This window comes from Schistocerca piceifrons, chromosome 8 (genome assembly GCF_021461385.2).
Source record: "Schistocerca piceifrons isolate TAMUIC-IGC-003096 chromosome 8, iqSchPice1.1, whole genome shotgun sequence".
Taxonomy (NCBI): Eukaryota; Metazoa; Arthropoda; class Insecta; order Orthoptera; family Acrididae; genus Schistocerca; species Schistocerca piceifrons.
This window is the reverse complement of record NC_060145.1, coordinates 243,685,111-243,705,915: the sequence shown is the minus strand read 5'-3', so window position 1 is coordinate 243,705,915 and position 20,805 is coordinate 243,685,111. Positions and strand designations below refer to the sequence as shown.

Sequence of the window (20,805 nt, the reverse complement as noted above, 5' to 3'; positions counted from 1 at the left end):
ATACAGGCCAAAGAGGCAGAAATTGTAGAAATCGATTTAAGGAACATATAGACTGCTACAGATTGGGTAATCGTACAAATAATAAACAGCAACACACGTTAAAGACGCAGGTCGCTCTTTTAAAATGGATGACTACCTTTAAATTTTACACAAAACCAAAACATTATAAAATGGATATCATGGAAGAAATGGAAATGAAACCACGGTGATAAATATGAGATAACCGAATTCAAAGATTCAAAATTCTTCCTTGGTCTTAATCCGTTCCTAATGCTATCAATTATTATGTCTAAATATGAAACAAACTACTACCAGACTGTCAGTATTGTTTATTTTTATCTAAAAGTTAAAAACTTCTTTTCGAGGCTTCAAAATTACAGTCTGCTTCTGGAAACCCAGCGGGTATTGTACAAACGATTGGATACAGTAGCGTCTCATCAGCACGCTGCAAGGTCACCATATTGTATTAAGCGTATAGTGTGTAAATGTATGTAGAAAAATTTCTGCAGTAAATTACACCAAAAAACAGTGACAAAATAAATAGTACAGTCGTTAAATCTCATACAACAGCTCAGCCACTGTGCCAAAGATGAGAAACGAAGCTTTAAGGCCTCACAATCGTAATTGAAGAACTGACATACGAAAAAGTGTATCACACGATTTTCGCAACGTAATAACTGATGCAGAGCTCTCCGCGCCCTTCACAGATAGTGATGTCAATCATAATAAACAACAAGACACAGCTTCTCATCAGTAAGCGAGATCATTGGCCATCAATTTCTGACCAACCACGGTCCATTCCTTCTCCAAATATCCCAACACGCCCTCCAGCTGAGAACAGCAAACAAAAAGTGTTATGTTAATTTAGTTTAAAACTGTTTATTGTTAAGTGACGTTTTTGTCCATTCATGAACGTCTGAAAATTGGCAGAGAAAGCTCGAAACTCGTTGCAATATGTTATACTAAGAATAAAGTAAATAAAAGTGATTGCTAGCAGAAAATATAAATAATTTCATTTAGGTGATAGGGAGAGGTTCCCACCCCCTGGACTGCCCCTTTAGCTGGATCCTTCTGTAGTACCTACTGTGCAGTGAACGATTGTCTTTTTCCAGTGTTCAAATGTTCGCACCCCTTTCTAGTTAATTTAAACACTTGATCAATAGCGTTTCTTCTGACAAGACTGAGCTCACTTGTGGCAGGTTGCTTGTGTACAATATTTTGGCCCCCATTTTTTGAGAAAACTACCCATAAAGTTTAAATACGCCATCGACACAGAATTGATTGGTTCGACGGTAACTGGAAACTGGGCACTTTTCATCAACATATATGGGGTCCGCAAACTTATATTTTCCTACTCTATGATTTCCGTTTACGTGCCGATAAGGTAATTTCTATTCAACGAAAGGGACGTTCGGGTCGTAACTAAGGCGTATGGCTGCGGACGACAGGTCCCGTCTTCGATTCCTAATTGCACTCCACCATTTCTTTTATTTGTATTTTTTTCCGTTTCGAAAATGGTAGGACTATGTGGGTTAATAAAGTAAGTAAATCAACATAGGATAATTGCTAGGTATACAATTAAATTTCTCAAACGGCTTGGATTAATAAGGAATTAAAAATTGTATCCTGGTCGATTTAATATGTCTCACTAGCTTAGTTACATGTCCTTTGTTTCCTGTATGGATGGTACTTGTCACATATACATTCGTAGCAAATAAACTCATGGAAGCAAAAATATTTAACAAGTACCATCTTCGAGCAGCAACATCATTCCTTTCGATGATTTGGAGGAAAACGAGCTTGACATACGTTTAAACGTATTTCTTTCTCGGGAATTACTTTCGATGCGTATCGGCCATAATATAAGTGCATTGTTTGAAAAATCCGTGCTGAAAGCTGATAACGAATTATGTTGTGAGACGCTACTGCATCCAATCGGTTGTACAATACCCGCTGGGTTTCCAGAAGCAGACTGTAATTTTGAAGCCTCGAAAAGAAGTTTTTAACTTTTCGATAAAAGTAAACAATAGATGATCGGCACACATGTGCGGTTTGACGGTATTAGTTCTACCATACAACTCGGTTTACCTTTGTCATCTATAAATTTGCTATCACACATGACAGTGTTGTCCATTCCAGGAATCCAATACCAGACAAATCTTGTTATGAGCGACGTATGGTTTTACAACGTTCCCAAGATATGTTTTGTAAGCTGAATTATTCCGTTTCCCGTATGTGGAGCAAGTATATTAAGCAATTTTTAACGAATCTGTTGAATGGCTGAGGTCTTCTTTAGGGCGAGGACCAAATTATTCATCGGTTTCTTAGTAGCAGAAAAATATTAGACACAGTTTTACAGATCCTGTGATGTAATATGGGGCGGTAGATAATGCGTTATTTCACGTACACTGCCAATTCAGACAAGGGGTTCGTCTTCGCAGCACTCTAGTAGTAATTATTTCCATACAACGAGACTTAAAATTTTAATTCCTTACTAAAGCAAGTCGTTGGAGAAAATGATAATTAGTGGAAATCCTCAGATGCCGAGAGGTGTTGTTGATATACCTGTATGGGGACAGCTGAAAATGTGTGCCCCGAGTGTGACTCGAACCCGGGATCTCCTGCTTACATGTCATTTATTCTAGAGAAGCTGCACGGTCATCAGTGGTATCTGTTCTTTCGAGAACAGTTACTGTCTTCATATACCTCTTGAGAAGGTTATATGCTTACTTTTTGCTATTTCTTATTGATTAAGTTACCTTGTTAACACCCTTATTCCTACCAGTTTCGATACCTCAAAAAATACAAATGAAAGAAAAAAAGCTGGGAACTGCAACTGAAAATCGATCAGAGGTTCTTTCCTTCCCACCCAGATACCTTGGTTGCTACGCAAGTGGTCCTTTCGGTTAACAGCACTACTACTATATGAGGAGCTGAAAAAAAATTGTTTCCTCGATTTCTTGGAACACATGTGTTAGAACACCCCCAAGCATGTTGATTAAAAATGTTCAGCTATCAATCTTTTATCGATCCCTTAAATTCTGAGTCGACTGTATATCTGAAACTCTGGGGTGTTGAGCCAAGGTATCTTCCAGTTTAGACTATACGTGTCAACTTGCCAAACATGAGCCCAATGGTTGGCCGTGTCTGAGCCCGTCCTCTTGGGAATACTCTGCAGATGCGATCTGCGACTGTTTTTACGAATGGGAGGAAATCATTACAGGTCTGAAACGTTTAATGGGAAACAACCAACAAAAGGGAAAGGAAATAAAGAAGGGAAGTTTAGAGCTTAACGTCCCGTCAGTAGCGCGGTCGTTAGAGAAACACAAGATCAGATTACGATAGGATGAGGAAGGAAATCGTCAGTGCCCATTTCAAAGGAGGCATCCCGGTATTTGCCTGCAGAGATTAGACATCGCGGGAAACCTGAGTTTGGATTGAGGAAGGAAAATTTTGAACCGTCAATCTCACGAATCAGAGTCCAGTCTGTTAATCACCACGCCACCTCGCTCGATGGGAAACAAAATGAATGAACTGTAAGTATGAAGGCCAATCATTTATCTTGCAATTTCTAGGAGAATTTATCCTCGAGGTTCATTTCCGTTTCGAAAATACGCTATCTGCTCAAAAGTATCCGGATACCGGTAAGAAGTACGGAACTGACCACGAGATATAACGAGAGGAGCAACTGCCATTAAGCAAGGAGGCTAGGAGTATTGCGTTGTCAGTAGAGAAGCAGTGACGGCAGAATGGTTTGGTTAAGAGAGCCAAGTGATATCAGAAGTGGGCTAGTCATCGGACGCCACCCGTGTAAGAAATCAGTCACGGACATTTCAACCGCTCTAAACCAGTCCATGACAATTGTTGGTGATGTGATTTCGAAGTAGAAACACGAAGGAACAACTCCAGCCAAACCAAGACCGGGCAGACATCATGCACTGACGGGCAAAGATTGTTCAGTGCCGGCCGGGGTGGCCGAGCGGTTCTAGGCGCTACAGTCTGGAACCGCGTGACTGCTACGGTCGCAGATTCGAATCCTGCCTCGGGCATGGTTGTGTGTGATGTCCTTAGGTTAGTTAGGTTTAAGTAGTTCTATATTCTAGGGGACTGACGACCTCAGAAGTTAAGTCCCATAGTGCTCAGAGCCATTTGAACCATTTGAACTGTTCAGCATCGGGAAAGGTGGTTACGAAAAGTCGCATGATATCGGCGGATGGAATCACTCTTGAGTTCCAAAGTGCACCCAGCAGTTCAGTTAGCTTAGTGAGTGCGGTTACAGAGCTAAAATAAATGGGATAGAACTGTCGAGCGTTTCCTCATGAGCCACAGTTTCAGCAGTCAGTGTTAACCGAGGCTTGGAATGATGTAAAGATGGACGCCACTGTGGAGTAACTGACTGGAAACGAGTGACGTGGACTGATGAATACGCTAAAACACTTCGAAATGTGATGGAAGCGTTTCGATTTCATGAACTCCTGCAGAATGAAACTTCCTGGTAGATTAAAACTGTGTGCCGGACCGAGACTCGAACTAGGGATCTTTGCCTTTCGTGAGCAAGTGCTCTACCACCTGGGCTACCCAAGCACGACTCACGCCCCGTCCTCCTGCGCAGGAGAGCTTCTGTGAAATTTGAGCTTCTGTGAAATCTGGAAGGTGGGAGACGAGATACTGACAGAAGTAAAGCTGTGAGGACGGGACGTGAGTCGTCCTTGGGTAGCTCAGATGGTAGAGCACTTGCCAGCGAAAGGCAAAGGTCCCGATCAAAAAATGGTTCAAATGGCTCTGAGCACTATGGGACTCGACTGCTGTGGTCATAAGTCCCCTATAACTTAGAACTACTTAAACCTATCTAACCTAAGGACATCACACAACACCCAGCCATCACGAGGCAGAGAAAATCCCTGACCCCGCCGGGAATCTAACCCGGGAACCCGGGCGTGGGAAACGAGAACGCTACCGCACGACCACGGCAAAGGTCCCGAGTTCGAATCTCGATCCGGCACACAGTTTTAATCTACCAGGAAGTTTCATATATGCGCACACTCCGATGCAGAGTGAAAATCTCATTCTTGAACCTGCAGAATGTTACCTCCTACTGTGCGTAATGCCAAGAGTGACGAATGTTGCTACGGAAGGGGGGGGGGGGGGGGGGGGAGGTGTTTGTTCTCTTACTATGATGCTTAAAAAAAAAGAAAACGTTAAATGCAGAAAAACGTGAACACATACCGCACTACGCACACTACAAAAACAAAGCAGAGACTGATTCTATCAATATGATAAGCAACCTGTCATTAAGCAGCTTCCATTTACGAATGATCTGTGGACAGTAACATTCCTGAAATTGACTAGCCTGCCCTGAGTCTCGATCTGAGCCCAATGGAACACCTTTGGTACAAGGCAGGATTTCCCATCGCTCCACATCGCGTATTCTATTGTCACTGCTTCCTCTTGGTTCTGCTTTGGAGAATTAACGGGCTGCCATCCCAGCACAAACAATCAGACACATCGTTGAAATTGCTTAGAGCAGAGATAAAGCCGTCACAAAGCGAGAGCTGGTGACACACCAAATTAATGTGCATTAATAAGTGTTCTGATACCTTTGATCTGCTAGTGCATCTGTTGGAAACAGTTTTCCAATGTAGGATTTCATGGCACCATAAACACACAACAGCTGAACGTTATTGTGGCCTGATATTTTCATGGCTGGCTTCAGTGTGCAGTCTTTTATTAAATAGTGTGTCGCAATTCTTGATTCTTCAGTTCTTTCATTTTGTTGTTCTTTGGTTTCTCCGTTTCTGACAGTGCTCACTCATGTTCTTTGGGAGCTGAAACATGCTTCGCGCTCTTCGTCTGTTTCATTTCTTGGTTGTTCTTTTTGTTTCGCCGTTTTTCTTCAGTACTGGCAAGATCTCCTCCTCCTTTACGTTTGGGCATTGCTTAAAATATAAATGAAATCAAGTTTAACAAATACACTAAGTACACTTAGCACACATCATTTTCTATTTATATTCAGTCACTGTATCATTCTGACTATTCAGACTTCACTGTTTGTTTTTATTCACTCACTGCACTACCTTTTCGGTTCCTCCCTTCGTCACCGATAAGAAACTGGCGCTCAGACGCACGCCGAGTCTTGCTTTATGCTAGTATTCCATTACAAAAGGGTAGCCCCACCAGTGAAGAATTCCAGAACATATCGAAAAGCCTTCGAATGATCCACAATGTTCCAGAATATTCCAAAATATTCGAGTGCGTTCTGGATGGTCCATCACGACCTGGCGCGTTCCGGGATGCTCCCGAACATTCTGGAATCTTCCCGAATGTTCCAAACTAATCCTGAACATGCCATAAAATCCTGGATCATTGTGGCACGTTCCGGAACACTCTGGAATGCTGTAGAATGCTCTTGGATACTCTCGAATGCTCTGGGATGTTCTAGATATTTCTAGAGGGTGAAACTTCCCAGTCCGTATGCCTTCAAAAGCACGTCCTTCAGGTGAAAACGGGAACCTTCTTCATAGATGGGCGATAAAGGGCTTCCACACCATGTAACTCTCTTGATCGCACCGGGAATCGTTTCTGGGTTTTAGCGGCACGCACATTGTACACTTATTTTTATAATTTAAATATATTGATTACATCTGCCTGGTCTGATGCGGCCCGCCACGAATGCGTCTCCTTTGTGATGCTTTATAGCACTTGCTGCTCACATCCTCAATTATTTGCTGCATGCATTCCAGACACTGTTTTCCTCTACAGGTTTTTACTTTTTTTAGCTATCTCTAGTACCATGGAACATATTCCTTGATGCTTTATCAGTTATCCTACCATTCTGTCATATTTCTCCACATATTCCTTTTCTGTCTCAGTCTGCGCAGAATCTCCTCATTCCTTACCTTACCAGCCCAACTAATTTTCATTATTCGTCTGTAGCACCACATCTCAAATCCTTCGATTCTCTTCTTTTCCGGTTTTCCCCGCACTCCATGTTTCACTACCACACAATTCTGTGCTCCAAACGTTCATCCTCAGAAATTTCTTTCACAAATTAAGGCACATTTTTGATACTAATCACCTTCTCTTAGCTAAGAACGCTATTTTTTCCAGTGCTGGTGTGCTTTTTATGTCGTCCTTGCTCCGTACGTTATGAGTTATTTTGTTGCTTAGCTAGCAAAATTCATTAAGTGCATCTAGCTAGTGTTCATCGTCACTGATATTAATTCTCTCTTTGTTCTCATGCCTGCTACTTCTTATTACTTTCGTCTTTCTTCCATTTGCTCTCAACCAATGTTCTGTGCTCATTAGACGGTTCATTCCATTCAGCAGATCCTAGGTCGCTGTACTCGAACACTCTCGTTATAGGACATTGACTGACCGTTGTACATGGCTAACTCTTTATCTCCGAATGCATCACAATAAATTAAAATTGATCTGGCCATAAATTGTAGTTTATTCAACATCTAAGTGCAGTTAAATTTCTTGAACTGCAAACTTGGTGTGAGACACATAATTGAAAACAGACCACTTTAGACAACTACTTTTCAGCCATAAAATGGTTCAAATGGCGGGGGTTTAACTTCTGAGGTCATCAGTCCCCTAGAACGTAGAACTACTTAAACCTGACTAACCTAAGGGCATCACACACATCCATGCCCGAGGCAGGATTCGAACCTGCGACCGTAGCGATCACGCGGTTCCAAACTGTAGCGCTTACAACCGCACGGCCACTCTGGCCGGCTTTTCAGCCAGATTCGACGCAGCTATCGATCGCATATTTGCACAGGTAAACACGGTTCCGTTTCATTTTGTTGTCCCGAAAGACATAAATTTCCTCACCATACTCATCACAAAGACGTCTGAAGCAATGTAAACACTTTTTCAAGGAGTAAGTTGAAACAGACATCCTGGTTCACGTTCCCAGTAATCTAAATGACTGGGACAGGATGTAGTATGAAAAATACCTCAGCATTTCAGAGAACTGCCTACGACCTACACCTTCCATAAACTGCGAATTAAACGCTGTACTGCTCCAACGGCAAACACGACTTCTGGGTTTGAAAATTTTGTTCATTAATTGTAGGAGGGACAGGGAACAGCAGTGTGCTCTGGTTTTTTACTGCATACGAGTACGGCTAAGAACAACCTGTGGCAGAGCTCGTCACTATACGTACTGCGGGACTACAGTTCCCTTGTGAGCACGTTGCCACGGTTCGCGCTGCTGCCCCCGTCGGAGGTTCGAGTCCTCCCTCGGGCATAGGTTTGTGTGTTGTCCTTACCGTTAGTTAGTTTAAGTTGGATTAAGTAGTGTGTAAGCCTAGGGACCGATGACCTCAGCAGTTTGGTCGCATAGCTACTTACCACTACCTTGTGAGCAGACTTGAACTCTCTATGCTTTTAGCCAATGAGCAGCTTCTCAACTTCAAAGAGCTTCTGTAGGGAGAGCTTCGGCAGCAGGAGAACTTAGCGCCACACTTGTCGTACTAGCAAGTGACAACCATGTGACGTGTCAGCACCACGCTCGGCATACCAAGAAGTGACGTCAGAATGAGTGTTACTCCACGTGTTCATGCGACAGACGTCGTATAAATTACTTGCTTTTCGCTGTTTTGTTATTATATACTTCAATATGTCGTTTCAGGACAAGGGCCACACTGAAAATTATCACAAAAATATCAACCTCGGATCGATTTCTCATAATTAAATGTGAATATTTATGTAACAGCGGTAAAAGTCTCAAGAGCGAGATAAACTATACTGAAGTCCGATATTCCAAATTTTCGGTGTTGCATACCGGCAGTGTTAAAGAGCGTTGACTTTAGTATGCAATGAAGAATGTTCGTGGACTACTACAAGATAATACTTCTTTTTTCGTCTTAGATTTTGTAACACATTTTGGGACTTTCTCATTGATGTAATAGAAGTATGGTCCGTAATATTTTATGTTATTTACATATGAGAATGGTGTGTTTCAAAATGAATTTCTTCGATTTTGCTTCTTATGTCTGATTAGAAAACGAAGGGTGAAATTTCTATAGATTAAATGATCAGCACTAACATTTTTGTTGCTGCTTGTCAAAAATATTTATCCGGTTTTTCTTAATATGAGCGATTTCTGAGGGTTTGGCAATAATCTAAGAACACTGCTTAAACAGCTGTCAGTGAAACGAGTCGGAAGGACTTGCATATTCCTTGCCTGACGCAAATATTTCGCTATTTATTTTCGAGTATGGCGCAAAATACGAGTGTGTGGTAAGGCAGATATAGTGTGTGGTAAGGCAGATATTCGATGCTTGTCACAGATATTTGGCTGTTTATTTTCGAATATGACGCAGTTTCCAAGGATGTCGTTAGTCAAGAACCTAAGAGGGCAGAATAAATTGTACATAGTGACGACAGCGTCGTCTGTCGGTAGCATTACACCACTCATAAAATGTTCCAAATGATGGTTCTTAATGAATACCTTTGGCTGGGAAAATATATCGCTAGGCAGAACTGAGTTTCTACTGGTTTTAGCTTTCGCTTCATAGAAACAGAGAGTATCTTTGCCCAGAAACATTTTACGGCCTGGGGAACAAGCGCACGTGGCAAGCTGTTTGTGAGTCTCGTGCAGGGAGAGGCGTGCTGTAGCGAGCCCGCAGACATCGTATAGAAAATGTGGCAGGAGGGGGAAAACGGGAGGGAGGGGGTTGCGCAGTCGGTTTCGTGGAGGGGGACCGACTAGACTGATGGTGTGCGGTGAAAGCACCGCTTCAGCTGTCAAGGACGGAAGAAAGGATGATTGCGTCTCGACTGCAGGAAGGCCATTAGAGACTGACGACCAGCTCGCAATGTTTCAAGGACGTAGAAGGAAATCGGCGCTACCCTTCCGAAGAAACAATCCTGTCATCACGAAAAACCTATATCTGGATGGCCGGACTCGGATATGAACCGTCGTCCTGCCAAATGCGGGTCCATTGTGCTGACCACCGCTCCAACATGTTCGGTATGTCAAGTACGCCCTCGAACGTTGGTGCTGTGCCTTCTAGACACGTTCACTAAGACAGTTTTGTTGTTAGATATAGATCATCCAAACTAGAGTGAGGTGTTTTGTTTCAAAAACTATGGTAGTTTTAACCTTTTTTGTTCCAATTCAAAACTGACAATAGAATCAAATGTAACTGTAAAATATTTGCTGGAAAAACAGTTAGACACATGCCCTGTATAACATACCGAAAACGAAGAGCTATGATGTGTGCTGCAACAGTAATATTAAAGAGATTTCTGAACAGTTGTAATTTGCCAGGGAACACACTTACGCATATTCTGTTTTCTACTGATTTTTTTATTTTTATTTTATTTTACTTGTATTTATTTATTTAATTATTTTGGGGGATATCATCTGTGACTTAAACCTGTGATGCAATTATAAAAGCAGAGATAAGAGAAGCCGTTCTAATAAAACAGCAGCGGGGATTTAACGTTGTATGTTTTTTGAAACAACTGATCACATTTTCTATAGGATAGGCCAAAGTTTATCTTCTTCCGATACGCTGGAATTTTTTACCTGTCATATCTGAGAACAACGAAAATTACAGTCGAAGATTTCCTGACCAGCTTTTCTATAAACTGTCGTCAGTTTACGGACCACTTTAAGACTATGTTGCTTTGAAAAATGAATTATTGTAATATACAGATCATCCGAGTTCTCTTCAAAGAATATGCGTGAGGTACAAACAATCCTGTTGGAGGAACATCCGTAACTGAGCATTATACCAGAGGTTGAAAATACGGCTTCAGTTGTACAATTCTATTATTATCACACCACCTGTTTCGGGCCCTTGTAAGCCCAGTACACGTCCACCGCGGTGCTCGGGGGCCACAGCACCAAGTTACGACACCTGAAGATCGGCTTACAAGAGCCCGAAACCGATCGTGTGATAATAAAAGAATTTTACAACTGAAGCCGTATTTTCAACCTCTGATGGACGAGGTACTTTCAATATTGAACGAGCATGATATGATTTCAAGGTTCGGAGCTGTATAAATTATCAACTTCGATACTGACAATTCCATGTACTACATCTTTAATGAAACGATCTTTCCCGGCTCTCAGGAGATTTAGTGTATGACTAAGAAGCAAATAGTCTCAGGAAAGACTGAGTTGGGTAAGTCTACTTTCCATAGAGAATCAAAACCTTACCACTCTGAAGTGGAAGCCCCTGTCTTACGACAACGTCATAGAGAAATTATTACGTTTGTCCTAGCAAAGAAGAATTCAACTGATGTACAAGTGGATGTTTTGTAAGTAGATTGGGCCCTGGATACAATCTTCCCCCCAAACCTTCCCCCCCCCCCCCCTTCCTCCATCCTTCAATTTGGTGATCAAGGAAACAGCACGTCCACCAGGCTCGTTCACGAGGCACCACTGACATACATATCAATTCAGCTTCATAACTTCCGCCTGCTGAGCGTATTTCACGCTACACATGACATGCAGGTTTTCAGAAATAACTGGGCACTTTTTAGCTGCAAGTACGTAGACGATTTATTTGGCCTGTTATTTGAAGTAGAGTTTATACTCAATCTTCATTTCCATTTCGAATATACCACAGTCCGAATGATTTTTACTTGAGGGCATCATGGCTTTCCTTTGTTTCAGGTGCAATGAAGCCGTCGATAGAGCAACGGAATTTCCGAAACCGATAAAAGGAAATTAGCATTTTGAGAACACAAATGTTGATGGTGTTGAAACAGCAACAAGCCACAAATTTATTTTAAGTTCCTTTATTCAAAAGGTAAAATTACATGTATTCAGCGATAAATCTGAAGCGCTCAATTATACAAGTTTATGTGTGCAATGATGGGAATGTGGCGAAAACTACGAACACCGTCTGCTGGATGAAAGCTATGAAAACAAGTACTCGAAGCCGGAATTTCACGTGAGTCACATCCCAATGCAAATCTGTAACGCAACCCTCTGTGTGACGTGCTTATAATTACGTATTATTTATATTTTAGGACAACTAATCAGTAAAAAATGCACCACATGTTCCAATGAAAGCATGAAAGCCGTCTGACGATAAACTGTAAAGATTCGAAACAGGTAACGGTACCTTTTGAATAAAGGAACTTAAAATAAATTTTTGGCTGATTGCTGGCTCAACACTATCAACTTTTCTTTTCGAATAACAGCCACAGTCTCAAACCATGACATCATTTGACAAAACTGTATTTTGAGAATATATTATCAAGTTAGTGGCTGGTATCTATTATAAAAGGCGTGTTACATAGTCTCTCACTGAACACCGAAACATTTCGACGGAACCATTTTCTGCAAACCACAGCCTTAAGTTTTGGGGTCACCAAGAAAGCCAATTAGGAGAGCTTGATGCACTCGACTAACACGTAACGGTCAGTTTTCTTACAGGAGCTTGTATCGTCCACTGTAGTGCTCAAGTATTAAAGAATGCTTTGTTTTATTTTCATTTTTCTTCAATTTCCGTGGGTTGATTACATGTAATCTAGATGTGTGAAAGACTACAGACTGGCCAACTTATCTGTACTTTATTGCTGTTAATTTATTAGAACCTCCCTACATTATATGGTGCAAAAATTCTGAGCAACAGTAGAACATTCACTGTTTTGTATTAGTCATTAAGAAAAATTTTCTAATTACAATTTTATGGTAGGCCCTGAACTGCCATTCGCACCTACTATTTAGTAACGTACGTGTGGTGTACCCAGGTCACCAGTTGAAATCGCCGTCTTGCAACAAGACGTTCTGTACGATTGTTTCAAAGAAGTAAATACGACTTTGCATCTCCAAATACGATACCCGTACCTACATCGGTATTCTGTAAGATAAGTCAATAAAAGCCCTAGCAGTGCTTTTTTGCAAGACACTGTTCTTAATTTTATAAAATGCAGGTATCATCTGGAACTTTTGAGCTGTCTTCAAACAGCGTTTCTCTACTTCCTTTTTTGCAGTCATCGGCAGGATATGGTGACTCCTATGTAGATTTCTCGCATACTTTGTTACTCACTTCTCTAGCGGTAAACAGGCTGGCGATGTTAGTCAACAGCGAAACAGATTGTACGTTCGCATTGAGTTTTGGGAGTTGCTATACTTGTTGTTTCTTCAGTAGAGACTTGTGCTGTCGAGTTTTTGTTACCATAATCGATCAATTCTTAGAATTAACTTCTGAAAGCCGAGACCTGCAGTTTACTGTGTATCGGAAGCTTCGTATGGTTAGCTATCCCAAACACAAGGGCTATAAAAAGTGAAGCCATTACAAACAGGTTTCCGGAACAGCGCCTTGGAAATGCCTAGAGCAGGCCATACGTGCATACTGGTGAGTGGGGAGCGATGCCCTCCGAAGGCCTTATATAATACGGCGCGTGTATCGAAGGGCACTAGTCCTCCAGACGCATCCAGAGGAAATGGTCGTCACCAGGGTGAGTCACCGAGATATTGGCTGGTTCTCTTGTGGTGGCCTTCATTACGTTAAAGTCTGTTCGCTACTGTTACTGTCACTGGTGTCGTAGAGCAGGCCTGTCGTCTCGCATTTCAGTAGGCTTGTAGATACTGAACACTATTTACGCGTTCACTTAGCAAATTATTACAAGTAAGTACATCATAGTAGGTCAACTTGGTTTTAAACTTCTTTTTTGTGACCTGTCCAAGACATTTTACTGAATGAATTGCACAATCTTGCTTGAAACGCTATTGCAGGTTCACTATGTAACTATCAAATTGTTCACGCTTTAGTTAACGAAATGGATAAAATGGTTTGTGCTACATACGTAGAAAGGGGACTTTCTCCTGATTGGAGAGACACATTAAAGGATTTCCATGAGTTTCCGTGTTAGGTCTGCTATCGTACCTAATATACGTAAACACTCGTTTAACCCACTGGTTAGATGTCTTTTATTTGTAATAGCATCCGTGGTTACATCTGGGAGGTACTGGTACTTCACATTTAAAAAAGTAAAAATCATAAAATCTTGGTTTGAGATAGAAATCACTGGTATGATTATTACTTTTTTAAATTTGAAGTACCAGTGCTTTCCAGATGAAACCACCGATGCTATTACAAATCGAAGACTTCGAATCATACACAGAGCCCCTTCTTCGAAAGTGGTGCATTGTAGCCGTCATTAACAGCGTTAGAGCAACGGTCGGCTCTGACGTAATGCAACGCGATTGTAGGGGATTGTGATTTTTTCTATGGTGGTCATACTGAGCAGATCATTGACAGTGAAAGTAAATAAATTCAAAGTTGTTGTAACACAAACTTAAGTTTGCACACCACTTTCAAGAGTAGTTTCGAAATGAAATCACTGGCGTAATGTGTATGTTTGAAATAAATTTATTAAATTTTAGGCCCTTTTTGCTTGCTGTTTACGGCTATAATTTGTTTTAGGCGGTATAAGGTCAAGGCAGCTTCGAGATGTGGGACTGTGTCTTGGAGAAACGCGAAATTGTTTTGAAATATGTAACATGAAATGACGGGTGCTTAAACTGTCTCCCAGTGGTTCCAAAGTGAAATCACCTCCTTAAGACAACAGATTTACTTTTGTCAATTTCTTCTCTTATTTGTTACTTACTATGATGATAAAGTTTAATTCTGTAAAAAATTTCTATTTTTTTCCATTGTTCTGACTCAAAGGGTTAATACACAACAAGCTGCATTAATATATTTTCCAGGCGAGTGTTATAATCAATACCAGAATACGAACATAAGCAGAAGAACCTATAAATAATATCTGCAAACAGTATGTTCACTGACATCCTCAACATTATTTGTCTGTTAATAAAAGTAGCAGCTTAGTCCTCACATTAGAGGCTACAGTACCAATGATATTTCATGGGTAACAGGTAATAACTACGAAACAGTATTTTGTGTCTAGGTTTTGGAGAGAATTATTCTATTTTTAAAAGAAACATATTTGACAGATTGTTAAAAGTTTCTCTTATCTCTCCTTATTTAATGAATTTGCAAGTCGTGGACAGCAACACGTCTATTTACTCAATTCTTTACTTTGTGTGATTAGAAGTTGAGGAGAGAAACTAACACCCCTCATTTTTGCGATCGATAGTGTCCTATTGAATCGTATTTTCGGGTAATGTACTTTTCGTTGCAAGAAATTGCAGCTAGGGTAATGTCCGATGATCACCCACGATCGTGTTTCATAACAATGTTACTTAAGCCGCTCATTATAATAGATGTATCCTCATTAGAATGTCGTTATAAACAATTCATTACAACTTCATTTAATATAGATATTCGTGGATAATACTCTTGTAAAACCTTTGATGGCTTACCTGGTAATGAGCAAATTCTTTTACTTCATAGCAGATTATCATTAATTAACACAGTACTGAATTAAAAATACTGGTTCAAGCAATATATTATCAGTATGTCAGAGTTAACCTGTAAGTGTTCCCAACAACTACCTTGTGTAATGGCCAACAGAGAGGACTCACTTTTAGTTCACTCAAACTCTTCCAAGTTCGTTTTGTCGTAACACCGAAGAAAACAATAAAAACCGGTATAAAGTAGACATATACTTAACTTTTCACATAATATTTACGTCATCTGACGTATTCCCGTATTTACCTATTTTCGGAGTGGAGTCTCTTTGTACATTATGTGGCTGCCTACAGCAAAGGTTCATGAAGAAGAATTATTGGTATCGGTATCCGTGTTACAACAGCACGTCGCTGGTGCGCAAATGTCTGTTGTGTTCACATCAATGGACAATTAGTTTAACGTCAGAGGACAAATGTCGCGGATTCAAATTTTGTCCATCACACAAAATTTTCTGCTACTTACCTTTGACAGTGATTTCTAATCGTGATAGACTTATCGTAGTTCGGAGTCCACGTTAAACTGTAAGTTTCTCTGTAATTGGCCGGCAGGTCGATCCAAAAGTTGGAAGAAGGCAAGGACAGACCATCTCCAGTAGTACGATGCCTAGTACTCTGGTGCTCGAACAAACATCCTTAATTATGATCATTTTACTTTACTATTCACAAAAGTATACACGTAGTTCTGCTTTGTAATTTGACTCAATTTTAATAACTGAGCAGTAGTGGCACGTAATTAAAACTCTTATTCATTGTGTGATCAAAAGTATGGAGATACCTATTAGTGGGTGTGTCCAGCCTTCGCCTTTTGACGCCTTCAACTCTACTGGGGACTCATTCCGTAAAATGTTAGAATGTCTGCAGAAGAATGGCAGTCCATTATTTTTCCTCGAGGACCAAAACTAGAGAAGGTAGTGATGTCGGAAGCTGAAGTGTGGAGCGAATTAAACGTGTTATTTCCACAAAGGTTTTCCATTGGGTTCAGGTTGGGACTCCTGGCAGTCCAGTCAGTTTCAGATATGTTACTGTCCACAGACCATTTTCTCACAGATTCTGCCTCATGACAGGGTGCAGTGTCATGCTGAAACAAACAGTCAACGTCTCCGAACTGTGCCTACATTGTATTCAGTACACGATACTGTGAAATACACTCCTGGAAATTGAAATAAGAACACCGTGAATTCATTGTCCCAGGAAGGGGAAACTTTATTGACACATTCCTGGGGTCAGATACATCACATGATCACACTGACAGAACCACAGGCACATAGACACAGGCAACAGAGCATGCACAATGTCGGCACTAGTACAGTGCATATCCACCTTTCGCAGCAATGCAGGCTGCTATTCTCCCATGGAGACGATCGTAGAGATGCTGGATATAGTCCTGTGGAACGGCTTGCCATGCCATTTCCACCTGGCGCCTCAGTTGGACCAGCGTTCGTGCTGGACGTGCAGACCGCGTGAGACGACGCTTCATCCAGTCCCAAACATGCTCAATGGGGGACAGATCCGGAGATCTTGCTGGCCAGAGTAGTTGACTTACACCTTCTAGAGCACGTTGGGTGGCACGGGATACATGCGGACGTGCATTGTCCTGTTGGAACAGCAAGTTCCCTTGCCGGTCTAGGAATGGTAGAACGATGGGTTCGATGACGGTTTGGATGTACCGTGCACTATTCAGTGTCCGCTCGACGATCACCAGTGGTGTACGGCCAGTGTAGGAGATCGCTCCCCACACCATGATGCCGGGTGTTGGCCCTGTGTGCCTCGGTCGTATGCAGTCCTGATTGTGGCGCTCACCTGCACGGCGCCAAACACGCATACGACCATCATTGGCACCAAGGCAGAAGCGACTCTCATCGCTGAAGACGACACGTCTCCATTCGTCCCTCCATTCACGCCTGTCGCGACACCACTGGAGGCGGGCTGCACGATGTTGGGGCGTGAGCGGAAGACGGCCTAACGGTGTGCGGGACCGTAGCCCAGCTTCATGGAGACGGTTGCGAATGGTCCTCGCCGATACCCCAGGAGCAACAGTGTCCCTAATTTGCTGGGAAGTGGCGGTGCGGTCCCCTACGGCACTGCGTAGGATCCTACGGTCTTGGCATGCATCCGTGCGTCGCTGCGGTCCGGTCCCAGGTCGATGGGCACGTGCACCTTCCGCCGACCACTGGCGACAACATCGATGTACTGTGGAGACCTCACGCCCCACGTGTTGAGCAATTCGGCGGTACGTCCACCCGGCCTCCCGCATGCCCACTATACGCCCTCGCTCAAAGTCCGTCAACTGCACATACGGTTCACGTCCACGCTGTCGCGGCATGCTACCAGTGTTAAAGACTGCGATGGAGCTCCGTATGCCACGGAAAACTGGCTGACACTGACGGCGGCGGTGCACAAATGCTGCGCAGCTAGCGCCATTCGACGGCCAACACCGCGGTTCCTGGTGTGTCCGCTGTGCCGTGCGTGTGATCATTGCTTGTACAGCCCTCTCGCAGTGTCCGGAGCAGGTATGGTGGGTCTGACACACCGGTGTCAATGTGTTCTTTTTTCCATTTCCAGGAGTGTATGCTCATGTTCTTCTGCATTTAACGTTTTCTTAAGCACAATAATGGGACCACGCGCTGACAACGAAAATGTGATGTCCTGCGGACGGCAGGAAAAAACTAACAGCCAAGTATGAACGAACTATATTATAATTTGAAGAAATGCCTTCTTGGCAGGCACTAATTGTCAAAGCCAAGAAAATGAAATGCCCACAACTATTGTGGTGGCAAAACCAAATAAGGAAACTACATAATGAAAGAAAATAATGACCAAAATCATCTCTACGAATTACAATGAACAGCATGTTACTGAATGTTATGGCCAGTGTATACTATGCTAGATCCGTCGTAAGTACTGGCTGGAGCTGTCCCTAGAGGTAGGTAAACACTGCCAGTCTGACTATCCGGGTGTGCTTATAAGGCCGAGTCGGCGGAGTGCTACGTGAGCCACGATTGTTTGAACACTGTCACGTGTCTGGCGATGTAGTTCCATGTTTATTCGGAAAGCCTGTTGATGTTTATATCCACTGGCGATGTTTCACTCTGCGCTCTTGAAAGGAGGTCGGCAGCCCATCTTGCTTATCGCTTGTGCGGGCCCTCTAACTGCTAAGGGGCCGCTATTGCAGAAACACCCTAATACCATAACGAAACCTCCTCTGTACTTCACTGTTGGTATTATGGCAGTTAGTGACATCCAGGAATTTGCCAAATCCAAACCTTTCCGTTGGATTACCACAGCTACAGCGTGATTCATCATTCTAAATAACTCACTTGTAGTCATCGATTGTTCTGTGACGTCGGTCTTAGCTCCAGCTTATCCATTACTTACCCTTAACTACAGATATTGTGGCTTATAAGGAATTATTAAAGCTATCTATTATTTTCAACTGCTTACCCATACTCGTTGTGCTAGCTGGATTGCTGGTAGCTCGTTGGAAATGATGACTGATTCATTCCGCTGATTTCTTGCAGTTCTTCACAGCCATAACTACCTTCTACATTGCTCTACGGTCCGTTTCCGCCATTAGATGAGGTCTGGCTGCTGTCATTTTTTTGTGGTTGCTCCTTTGCGTTGCCACTGCGTAATTAAATCACCAACATTCCACTTGGCAGCTTCAGAAAGACTGAAATGTCCCTGACAGGTATCTACTTAGGTTAATTCCAATCACTAGCCCACTTTGGAAGTCACTAAGCTTTCCAGACCAGACCCATTCTGCTATTACTGCTTCTCTACTGACCACACAATACCTGACCGCATCCTCAAACATTGGTGGCTCTGCCTCTCGTGACACCTAGTGGTCGGTTACACAGTACGTTGGGATGTCGAGATGCTTTTGATCAGAACATCTATGACAGTTTTATTTCATGTGCACTCAAATTTTGTCACACTTTTTGGGTGGCTACTGATCTGTAGTTGATTGTCGTCCGGCTGCTACACAAGTACCGCAGATAGTGATTGAGTGTGTATGCTGTGATGGATACTCCCTTTGATGCATTGGGGGGGAGGGGGGAGGAGAGACATTTATGTTCATGTCCACCACTGTCAGCTCGTATGTTGTCTCCCTCGACGAAAGATCCTGAGATCCTCTAAGGCGTCTTTAAGCATATCCCTCCGTTTTAGTCGGTATGTATTTTTAGCTTACTACAAGGGTAACATGGGCCTCACCAGAAAGCGGGAAACATGTTGTAGATTGCAATGGACTGCATTGGAATCTGTGATGTCCTTCCACCGTTGAAGCTGCAGCTCACCAAGCTTTTTCTGTCTGGGTTCTCCTTCTTTAGACAGTGTTTGTTCAGCCTAGGTACCTGATTTCCGTGATGCTCTACAGTTCTGGAATACATCCGTACCTGCCTGTGAACGTAGCGCTCAATGAAGATCTAACAGCCTCAGAAGCGATTATTATAATTGTAAATACTATTATTTTTATACAGTGCAAAATATCATACAACTAACCACAATAAATATCAAAATTTTACTTGTAGTGTGTTACAGTATAGTAAGAAGAACACATGATTAAAGTTGTAGGTGATATGGGGGCATATAGGCTGGAAAGTTTATTACGCGGCGGTATCATATCTATCAGCAGAAACGGGTCTAAACCGGTAGGCTATCGTGTCGAAATGAGTTTTGATGACAAATACGGGTCCCCTCCATGCACCTCAACCATAGAGGATGATGACTGGGGATGTGGCAAATGCTCGACAACCCATGACCAGATGTTTCCAAAGGTTGAGAGATATAGAGAACGTGACAACCAGATCAACAGTCTAACTCACTCTGTATTGATGGGTCAGAACAACTTGAGCAACAAGTAATCTTGCATTGTCTTGTCGAAAGAAATCTGCCGGCCTTAACAAGTCTGTAGTGTACTGCATGCCGTGAAAATCACCGGCTATGCAAACCAGAGATGATAGTGTACTCTAAGGAATAGCATAGTCTCACGCCTAGGTTGTTGCTCCCGATGGCAATGATGGATGCAATCTGCCGTTGTCCTGAGCACTTACGTGATGCTGTACGCCGAACCGGAATGTCTGATAAGATAACGTGATGCTATCCTTATGTTCTTTCTTTCACCACTGCCATCGTGCCTCTCCAAGCCGTCACGTCACGTGGAGCCGCAACAGTGATCGCCAAGCTAACAGTAGTCCTTCGTGGTCCAAACATCGTCGCACTCCTCTCCAAGTGAATACTTCTTTTACCGGAGACAGTCCGTATCGTCACAAAAAGTGCGTGACTGGGCTGTGTGTACCTGACTTTTTATGTCCCAATCACTTGGGGCGTAGGAGATCTTGAGAGGCGTTGAGTGTGGTCCTCTTGAACTCAGCGAGTTCATACTCTTATGACAGTTGTGGGATCCAGCACAAAGTGAGTAGCTACATCAAGAAAACATAAACACAAACTTGTTA

At 42.5% G+C, this 20,805-nt stretch overlaps 1 protein-coding gene across 1 annotated transcript in view; it reads left to right on the top strand.

Moving 5' to 3' along the window:
* The first annotated feature begins 13,409 nt into the window (after positions 1-13,409).
* Positions 13,410-20,805, top strand: part of LOC124711534 (endocuticle structural glycoprotein SgAbd-5-like) — a 38,936-nt gene continuing 31,540 nt past the window's right edge. Inside the window, exon 1 of the mRNA XM_047241663.1 lies at positions 13,410-13,434. Coding sequence (XP_047097619.1) covers positions 13,420-13,434 — 15 coding nt within the window. The 5' untranslated portion in view covers positions 13,410-13,419. The remainder of the gene's footprint in view (positions 13,435-20,805) is intronic.